The sequence below is a fragment of the Onychostruthus taczanowskii genome, unplaced genomic scaffold, assembly GCF_017590055.1.
Source record: "Onychostruthus taczanowskii isolate IOZ18803 unplaced genomic scaffold, ASM1759005v1 scaffold53, whole genome shotgun sequence".
Taxonomy (NCBI): domain Eukaryota; kingdom Metazoa; phylum Chordata; class Aves; order Passeriformes; family Passeridae; genus Onychostruthus; species Onychostruthus taczanowskii.
The window spans coordinates 2,820,173-2,829,159 of record NW_024502902.1 but is presented as its reverse complement, the minus strand read 5'-3'; the positions used below and the strand labels follow the sequence as shown (position 1 = coordinate 2,829,159).

General features: G+C 51.8%; 1 protein-coding gene across 11 annotated transcripts; it reads right to left on the bottom strand.

The window, feature by feature from the left end:
- Nucleotides 1-2,674: 2,674 nt before the first annotated feature.
- DNAL4 (dynein axonemal light chain 4) lies at nucleotides 2,675-7,521 on the bottom strand. 11 transcript variants are annotated; one of them, XM_041416889.1, is made up of 5 exons: nucleotides 7,288-7,466; nucleotides 6,475-6,597; nucleotides 5,517-5,727; nucleotides 4,725-4,853; nucleotides 2,675-3,843 (listed from the first exon to the last, which is right to left on the bottom strand). In XM_041416889.1, the coding sequence occupies exons 3-5, from the start codon at nucleotides 5,586-5,588 to the stop codon at nucleotides 3,679-3,681; spliced, it is 366 nt and encodes a 121-aa protein (XP_041272823.1). In that variant the 5' UTR covers nucleotides 5,589-5,727; nucleotides 6,475-6,597; nucleotides 7,288-7,466; the 3' UTR covers nucleotides 2,675-3,678. The 11 variants fall into 11 exon arrangements, with proteins under 11 accessions (XP_041272823.1, XP_041272832.1, XP_041272830.1 ...); XM_041416898.1 differs by lacking the exons at nucleotides 6,475-6,597; nucleotides 7,288-7,466 and adding an exon at nucleotides 7,479-7,521 and having other exon boundaries at nucleotides 4,725-4,808; nucleotides 5,517-5,730; XM_041416896.1 differs by lacking the exons at nucleotides 6,475-6,597; nucleotides 7,288-7,466 and adding an exon at nucleotides 7,479-7,510 and having other exon boundaries at nucleotides 4,725-4,808.
- Nucleotides 7,522-8,987: the final 1,466 nt, after the last annotated feature.

Sequence of the window (8,987 nt, the reverse complement as noted above, 5' to 3'; positions counted from 1 at the left end):
AGATGAGGCATTTGCCACCCTTAGCACTTCAATGCTGGCATTAAATATTAACCAGAAGGTATTTCAGCGAGTCAGACGTGAGCCTGCCGCGACAGAGAAGGGCTGGAGACCTTCAAAGTCTGCCCTGATCACCTGACTTGTTGCCATGACATCATCATAGAGACAGGGTTGAATTTGCACCTCTTTCTTCTCATGTCCCCCCTCCAGCTCTTCCTCCGTCTTCCCAGCAGGTTCAAGTCACCCTTGGGGCGGAGGAGGAGCCCTACATCCGAGGACATTTTCACTGCTGGCTCCAAATCAGGACTCATCGGCAGCCGATAATGATGTTCCCATCTCCCCTCAGCAGGGAGGGATGAAGTCATGAGGCACAGCCTCTGAGCTAATATCACGGCTTTCGGGGACGGGTGGATAGAAAGAGTCATTTTGGCTGCCACCCATCCATCACCCTGCGTTTTCCATCTCATTTTCTACATCTGACTCAGCCTGACGCTTTGATGGGTAATGGCAGCAATATGCAGGGGGGCAAGAAATGAGAGGGAAACACAATAGCAAGCAAACTGTTGCCAAATTTCCCAGCTTTTCACTGAAAATCCATAAGGAAAAATCCTCCAGCAACTGAGAGCAGTTTTATAGTAAAAAGTAGAGAGGCCTTAGAGGTTCTAAAGCCTCACAGAATCATAGTTTGGGTTGGAAGGGACCTTTAGGGGTCACCCAGTCCAATGTCCTTGCAATGACCTTGCATGTTGAACTAGATTGTATTGCTCAGAGACTCATCCAACCTATCCCTGAATAATTCCAGGGGTCTGGCACCCACCACCTCTCTAGGCAGTCTGTTCCAGTGTTTCACCACCCTCATCCTAAAACACTTCCCTTCCCTTACATCCAATCTAGAACAAACCTCCTTTAGTCTAACCCTCGTCCTATCACAACAGGCCCTGCCAAAAAGTCCCTCTCCAGCTTTCCTGTTGGCATCCTTTAGGTACTGTATAAGGTCTCTCCAGAGCCTTCTCTTCTCCAGGCTGGACAACTCCAAACCTCTCAGCCTGTCTTCATCACAGAGGTGCTTCAGCCCTCTCATCATCTTCGTGGCCTCCTTTGGACTGGATCCAGCAGGTTAATCAGCCACAGAGGGGTCTCTTGTGGGAAAAGACAGGACAAGGTTCCACCTCTGATCCATAAACCTTAATCCTCTGAAAATTACAGGTATGACCAAAGATGTTCCAGTTCCATGGCAAAAGGAGGGTGAAGTCTTTTTTCTAACACACAGAGGCCAGCAAAGGATGGCTCAATGTGCAACAGGCAGGACAATGGATCTGACACACAGCCACATTTTGGGAGGCTGAGGCTTGTGCTTTCAGGTACAATGCCAATGACAGGAATGCAAACCAGCTAACAGGGTTTGCCTCAAGGTGACTTCCTGTAGGAAAGCTGTTACCCTTGTGAATAAAAATAGCCTGCCACTCTCCTGTGAGCACCTTGCACTTACCTGGTGACAATGGCAGTGAGGGAGCTGACTTGCTGCACATTCACACCTAGCTCACCTCAATCTGTTTGCACACTCAGGCTTTGACATGGCTGGGGAGCACTCACCCTTCCCTTGCTGCCAGTGCAGGTCACAGAGACATCAGCTTTGATCAGCTGGTGGCCAAGAAGATAAACAGGCAGCAAGTCCAAGAGACTGTGTGCTGATGTCAGCAGCTCCCTGTGGTCATCTGCAGGTCACCCCAACCTTGCAGAGATGCCCATGACCAGTGTGTCTGTGCATATGCACAGAGCAGTTAATTATTCATGAGTGTGAAAGAGGCACAATTAAAGTGACCATGGTATTGCTGAAGGGATCATCCCACTCCAGCTTGGGGCATTTCAAAGACTTTACCTCTTGCTCTGAATTTAGAAGAGACAGAAAGTTGAAGAAGAGGAAATAATCTTTTCCACTTGCCAGCTGTAGAAAGTGTTGTCAATAGCACTATCTTCACATAAAGGCAGCCAGCTGGAGGGACACAGAGCAACTGCACAATGAGAGCTCAGAGGATTGGGCTCTTACACACAGCACAGCAATCCTGATCATGGGGCAGGATCATGGTACCAACCTACCCTGGCCCAGCCAAGCACCGATGGTCCAAATTTGAAATAATTCTTAGTTGTCTTCATATTGCTCCAACTCCTGGCTCCCTGACACAATGAAATTGAGAAAGGACATCTCTAGCATAACACTTGAGGTTCAGAAAAAGGAACAAAAGGAATTGTAAGACCAGGTTGATCCACCACAGGCATTAATGCAGAAAGATCCTTCAGACTTAACTATGGACTAGAAGTGTCAGCTGGCAACATTCTGAGAGCAAATCTGAAAATTAAGGAAGGCACAAATACGAGACTCCAACAGTCAGAGTTGAGGCACACTGGTGAAGCAGCAGACAGTGACATTCCCTCGCTGCTACTGCTTAGGCAGCTGCCTGTCAGACAGGACAGAGGGATGTGACCAGCAGCACCATGGGCCTGGCAACCCTCCTCACCACCGTGGCTTGCACTGGTAAACGGAACTGAACAGGGAGGAGAAGAGTCCCACAGGAAACCAGCAGGATGGAACTCTGTCACTGGCCTCTGCCTGTGCCACACCATGGCTTACTTATTTCCATGTTTCTTGAACTACTCTGCCTACATAAACACACGCAAAGACATTTTACTAAACTTTTATTGAAAAAACACAGTTCCCCAGGTTTTATAAATAAGCCATACGTGTAACATAGTTACGCTCATTCGATCCTCCAACAGCAACAGCTTTAAAAAATGAAACAGGCTAAAAGAATGCAAGTCCAGAAAGACATTAGGTTTCTGATGACCAAGTTATATTTCACATGGAGCCTCCTTTCTCTGTCAGCCTCCAAACAAGATGCTGAAAGTACACAGCACTTGCAACACCCCCAGGAACTGACAGGGAGGCATCTGAGCCTTAAAAAGAGCTCTCACCCACTCCCCAGGCATCGTCAGCCGCCTGTGTTTTCATGCTGTCTCAGTGTGCTGTGGGTGAGAAAGGAGGGGGCAGTTTGCATAGCAACCTCCTACACCCAGGCAGCTCAGCTGTTGTACCCTCCCAAAACAGCAGGGAAGGGCAAGCTGGGACTGCTTCCCTGTGGCTCACACCTCCACAGACAGCCTGAAGGGAGACCCTTGGTGCTGTCAGGTCTGCACAGACATCTTAGAAGAAAGGAAGAACGTATAAGCAGCATCCAGAGAGGAAAGACAGGTGCTGGTCAGAGCCATACTGCATGGTAGCAGAGAAAGCAGAGGAGAGAGGAAAACTATGTGGAATAAACGGGAGTTAAGAAAAACCACAGGGCTAGATGGCACCCTTTTGCTTTCACTCTCCCCTGCTAGCACTGCTGTGCAGTGTGTTGTGAGATCACCTATTCCTCACTTCCCTCCTGCTCCAGCTCAAACACCAAGGAAAGAGCCACAGGGAGATGAGAAATCCCACAAGCAAGGACAGGACAGTTTAGCAAATTTATACACACACACACACCAACTTTATGTATCCCACAGAACTGTTACGTCAGTATGAAAAAAAGAAGTCTTGACATTTAAGTATTAAAAATAAAGCCCCACCTCCAGATCATACAAAACTTGTCAAAAGCAGGAAGAAATCTCTTGTATTCAGCAAGTCTGGGACCCGGCCAGGGGTCAGGAGCACTTCCAGACACACACGGCCAGGCTGCCACCAAAGAACATGTACAGCAGGTTCTTCACCTCATGAGTGATCTCAAAGCCAAAGCCTTCCCCAATCACCACATGCCAGGAGGACCCAAATCTCTTGTCCATCGTCTCTTTGATCATCTTGGCAGCGCTCTGGAGAACATTAAGGAAGACAGCATAGGGTGAGACAAAGCAACCAGAGAGGTTTTATGCAAACATTACCCTAATATCCTCCTCCCTTTAAGACTATTCAAGCCATGGGCAACAGGTGTAACAGCTGCACCTCAGGAACTGGGAGCTCCCCAGAGGTAAACCCAAGGGTAGGACTGGTCTCAGCAGCCTCCAGCACAACAGCAAGGAAAAATTAAAGAACTGCATCACTTCTGTTGCTCACACGGTGTGAAGCAAGAGTTCTGCTTTAGATGCTGCTGGAGTTATAATGGTTGCGGTGACCATGAGAGCAGATTCAGGTCACTAAGCTGCAGCTATTTTTACAGGAGTCCATTTTTTTTTCTCCAGCTAATTACCAAAACACTGAAAGTAGGCTGGCTTTTAAAAGGCTTGCTTCTCCCAGATCACACCCTGCTTGATCCTAAAAAAGGCAAGAGGAATATTTTTCAGTGACAGGCAGTGCCCTGCCCACGAAGCAAGGTATGTCGTCCCTTGATCGTTAGTCCTAAAGCCAAGAGGGAATATTTAACAGACTTTCATGTACTCATCCCCAAAACAAGATACTCCATGCCGTTCTGAGCCAAGCCCTCAGGACACAAGGCATTTTATGAACAGAGGAGTGGAAGCATGTCTCAGGAAGGCAGGATAAGCCAAGAGGGAAGGTCTGGGAGCCAGCACCTCTGCTAATCTCTGCAAAGTGCTATTACAGATCTTGCAGACCAAGGGAACTGAATCTGAGATCTAGCCAAGCTCTTTGCCTCCTTCTACCCCAGCTTAGTGCAGAGAGTAATGGGATGTGAGGACCTGGCTCTGCCGGGCCCTACACCCCTATCCGTGCTGCTGAGGCTCCCTGGGCTGCGTACCTCGTTGTTGGTGGCGTGCTTCTCACAGGCCGTGACGCACAGCTCCATGGTCTCCACGCGCATCTCCTCCGGCATGTCCGAGTGCTGCACGGGGCAGTCGCACAAGACAAGGAAGCAGAAAAATAAGAGCTGCACACAGGACAACAGGAAGTTGCTCTAACTTCTGCACTGGCTCTATCAGGGGTTTAGATGTAGTAAACATGAAAAGGCTCATTGTACTATAAGTGAACCCCTCCTCCAGTCAATGAGGAATTCTTCTCTACCTACATGAAAACTAGCACTGTGTAAGCACAGCTTAAAGAAGGAAATCAAGACATCTGCCAGTTTTTCTGCTGTAACTAACAGCACTGCTGTAACACTAACACTGTTTCCACCACAACCCTTAATTATTGCTATATGAGTAACAAAGAAGTCTAAATTACACAGCCTTTTCTTCTGCTGCTGCTATCTGGCTGGCCAGCAAGATCTTTTGCTCCAGCTTCTCCAGGACAAAAAGCAAGCTGCATCCAAAACACAAGAGAGGGCTCCAAAGGCAGCGTGCTCTCAATCTGTTTGATGGATCACTTTGCCCCAGGCTTCCTCTGGCTGTCATAGGGAACACCAGAGCTATTAGATTTCCCCAGGAGAGGTCAAGGACAAGGAGAAAGCAGCAGTGACAAGCAGCATCTCTCCACAGGACCAGCAGTACACATGTTCTCACAGCAGCTACGCAGCAGGAGAAGGACAGTAAGAATGAAGGCAGATTTTCATATCTCTGACACTGGTAAATGTGTAATCCATCTCCCTCCATACCCTAATCAGAGGAAAACTGTGAAGCCTTTTATAATCAGCCTCGTCCTTTTTTTCCTCCTCAGTTTCTTCCATGGTCCTTCCACAGAGACTCCAGGAAGGGGCAGAGGGGCTACCTGGAGTTCAGCAAGTGCTGCAGCACAGCCAGCTGAGAGGAACAGGGCTCTGTGTTCCTCTCTTCAGCAGGAGGAGTCGCTTCTTGGCCTAGAGGACACTGCTTCAACAAAAACAAACATGGGCAAGAGACAGATGGCTTTCAATGAAAACAAAAGGCAAACGAAACTGTTACAAGAGTATCATGCTATCTCACTCACTTGCCATTTCCTCAACAGCACCTTCTCACGCCCCTGAGAGTCTTAGCTCACAGACCATTAATGCAAACAAATTATTAAACCGCATCTTTCTCCATAAGTGAGGAGCACAGCACTTCCCAGAAGCACCAGTGGAGCTTGAGGGAAGAGCTGAGCCAAGTCACAGCTTTCAGGAGAGGACAAGAGAACAATATATCAGCTGCCCCCACTCTTGATTAATTCCAAAAGGATTTTCCCAGGACACTATTATCTGCAATAGTTTCAAGCCGCACATGACAAGGGAAGGGCAGGAGTATTTTAGGCACAGAATCTGCGTACTCGTCTGGACGGAAACGTTTAACAGGAACATCTTGGTCTCGTTTGTGCACTTGCTCCTCAGATCCCCGAGCATTTGTCAGCTGGGAAGGGCCATATGGGAAAACTCTGGCCGTGCCTCAGGGCCGCATCACCAGCCTGCCTCTGCCCGGGCACCGCAGAGCACAGCCCTGGCCGAGAGACTCAGAGCATTCCACCGCCGTCCTCCCTCTGCTTCTCTCCCCCACAACAAAGCACCTTCCTCTCCTACCCAGGGCAGCAAGGGTGAGCTGATACTAAAAGGAAAACGAAGCCAACACGGTGCCAGGCGACACACCATCATGGATGCCACGTACGCAGAGCTGTCGGCTAAAGCACCGAGTCAGACCACCAACAGTCACATGGGGCCCGTGGGACCCGCAGGCGACCCAAGCCACGACCTCCGCCGGACAGAACCCCGCCGGACACAACCCCGCCACCTCCGGGAGCCCCTTCAACACCCACCCCCGGCCCGGGGCGTGCCCGCGGCCACAGCCCGAGGGCGTGAGGCAGCGGAACGCGGCCCGAGCGGACCGCACACCCGAAGCAGCCCCGCCGCCCTCGTCCCCGCGGAGGAAGAGCTCGGCCAGCGGCACCGAGCGGAGCCGCGCAGCGCCGGGCGCGGCCTCACCTGCGCGGCCGCCGCGGCCCAGCGCCGTTGCTAAGGAAGGGCCGCGCTTGTCATAGCAACCGGCGCGGGAAGTCCCGCCCCCTCAGCCTCCATTGGACGGGGCGCGCCGCCCGACGCCTCTGATTGGCTGGCTCCCTGCCGGCCGCCGCGTGGGGCCTTGGGGCGCTGGCGGCCGTGGGGTGGCCGCGGCGCGCCTGTGCTGTGCCGGCCCCCCCCGGCCCCCAAGCTGGGGTCTGGCTAAAACCCCTTATGGGCCTAGTTCTAGGTATTTTTTCTTTTAAAAACCAAGGATAAATATAAGGACAAGGAGCAATTTGGGGCAATTTTGGTGGTGTGGGTTTTTTTTTGTTGTTGGTTTGTTTTTTGGGGTTTTTTTTTGATTTTTGTTTTGTTTTGGTTTGGTTTAAAAAAAAAAAATTCCCACAGAATCAGGTTAGGAAACGCCTCTGAGATCATGGAGTCCAGCCTGAGACCGAACTCTCCGCCGGGCCGGCGCCACCTCCGGGAGCCCCTTCAACACCCACCCCCGGCCCGGGGCGTGCCCGCGGCCACAGCCCGAGGGCGTGAGGCAGCGGAACGCGGCCCGAGCGGACCGCACACCCGAAGCAGCCCCGCCGCCCTCGTCCCCGCGGAGGAAGAGCTCGGCCAGCGGCACCGAGCGGAGCCGCGCAGCGCCGGGCGCGGCCTCACCTGCGCGGCCGCCGCGGCCCAGCGCCGTTGCTAAGGAAGGGCCGCGCTTGTCATAGCAACCGGCGCGGGAAGTCCCGCCCCCTCAGCCTCCATTGGACGGGGCGCGCCGCCCGACGCCTCTGATTGGCTGGCTCCCTGCCGGCCGCCGCGTGGGGCCTTGGGGCGCTGGCGGCCGTGGGGTGGCCGCGGCGCGCCTGTGCTGTGCCGGCCCCCCCCGGCCCCCAAGCTGGGGTCTGGCTAAAACCCCTTATGGGCCTAGTTCTAGGTATTTTTTCTTTTAAAAAGCAAGGATAAATATAAGGACAAGGAGCAATTTGGGGCAATTTTGGTGGTGTGGGTTTTTTTTTGTTGTTGGTTTGTTTTTTGGGGTTTTTTTTTGATTTTTGTTTTGTTTTGGTTTGGTTTAAAAAAAAAAAATTCCCACAGAATCAGGTTAGGAAACGCCTCTGAGATCATGGAGTCCAGCCTGAGACCGAACTCCGCCATGTCAGACAGCCCATGGCACCCAGCCTTTCCTTACCCACCCCCAGGGTGGGTGACCCCACCGCCTCCCTGGGCAGCCCATTCCCATGGCTAATCACTTTCTGTGAAAAAATTCCTGCTAATGTCCCACCTAAATCTCCCGTGGTGCAGCTTGTGACTATGTCCTCTTGTCCTGTCTGGTTGCTTGGGAGAAAAGGCTGACCCCACTTGGCCAGAGCCTCCTCTCAGGGAGCTGGGCAGTGATCAGGTGCCTGAGCCTGCCCCTCTCCAGGCTGAACAACCCCAGCTCCCCCAGCTGCCCCTCACAGCATTTGTGCTCCAGACATTCCAGCAGCTCCATTGCCCTCCTCTGGACATGCCTCAGCACCTCAATGTCCTTCCTGAGATGGGGACTCCAGAACTGGACACGGTTCTCATTGTGTGGGAGAGGCAACAGCTCATGTTTGCGTGTCAACAGGAGTCCCTTCTTTAGAAGGAGAAAGTGATGCTGTGGGGATGAATCATGAGCTTGCAAACAGCTCCTATAGCACCAGCCTCCATCCCCACGGAGAAAATCGCCTCCCTCCCTCCCTCTGTAGCTTTATGCTTGTAATGTCTGTTTGTTTTGAGGTTTTTCTTGGCTCTGGGCTTACAAAACCTCTGTTGTCTCTTCTCCCTGCTAGCCAAACACCGATTGCCTCTAAACAGTTTTCAGGGAGGTTTAGGGTTGCATTCATCCGAAATTAACAAGGATGGAGAAGCAGCAAGCTCCAGGATAATACCGAGGGAAAGACTTCTCCTGTGCAAAGCCCCAGCTGCTGGGTGTGATGCCTGGTTTTCCATCAGTGGCCATCCTTGTCTTGCAGAGCGGCTCATGGGTCTGATTTTTCACGTGGTGCTTGTGGCTGGTGTGTGCTTGAAATGTTCTTGCTGCTTGCTGCCTGCTGAAAGTAAATTTGCTTTCCAGCTGTTTGAGAAGGAAAAGAGTGGGGGAGGAACAATCTGGGCACTCTCCTGCCCCTGCCAGCTCAGGAGTCCTCTTCCCTG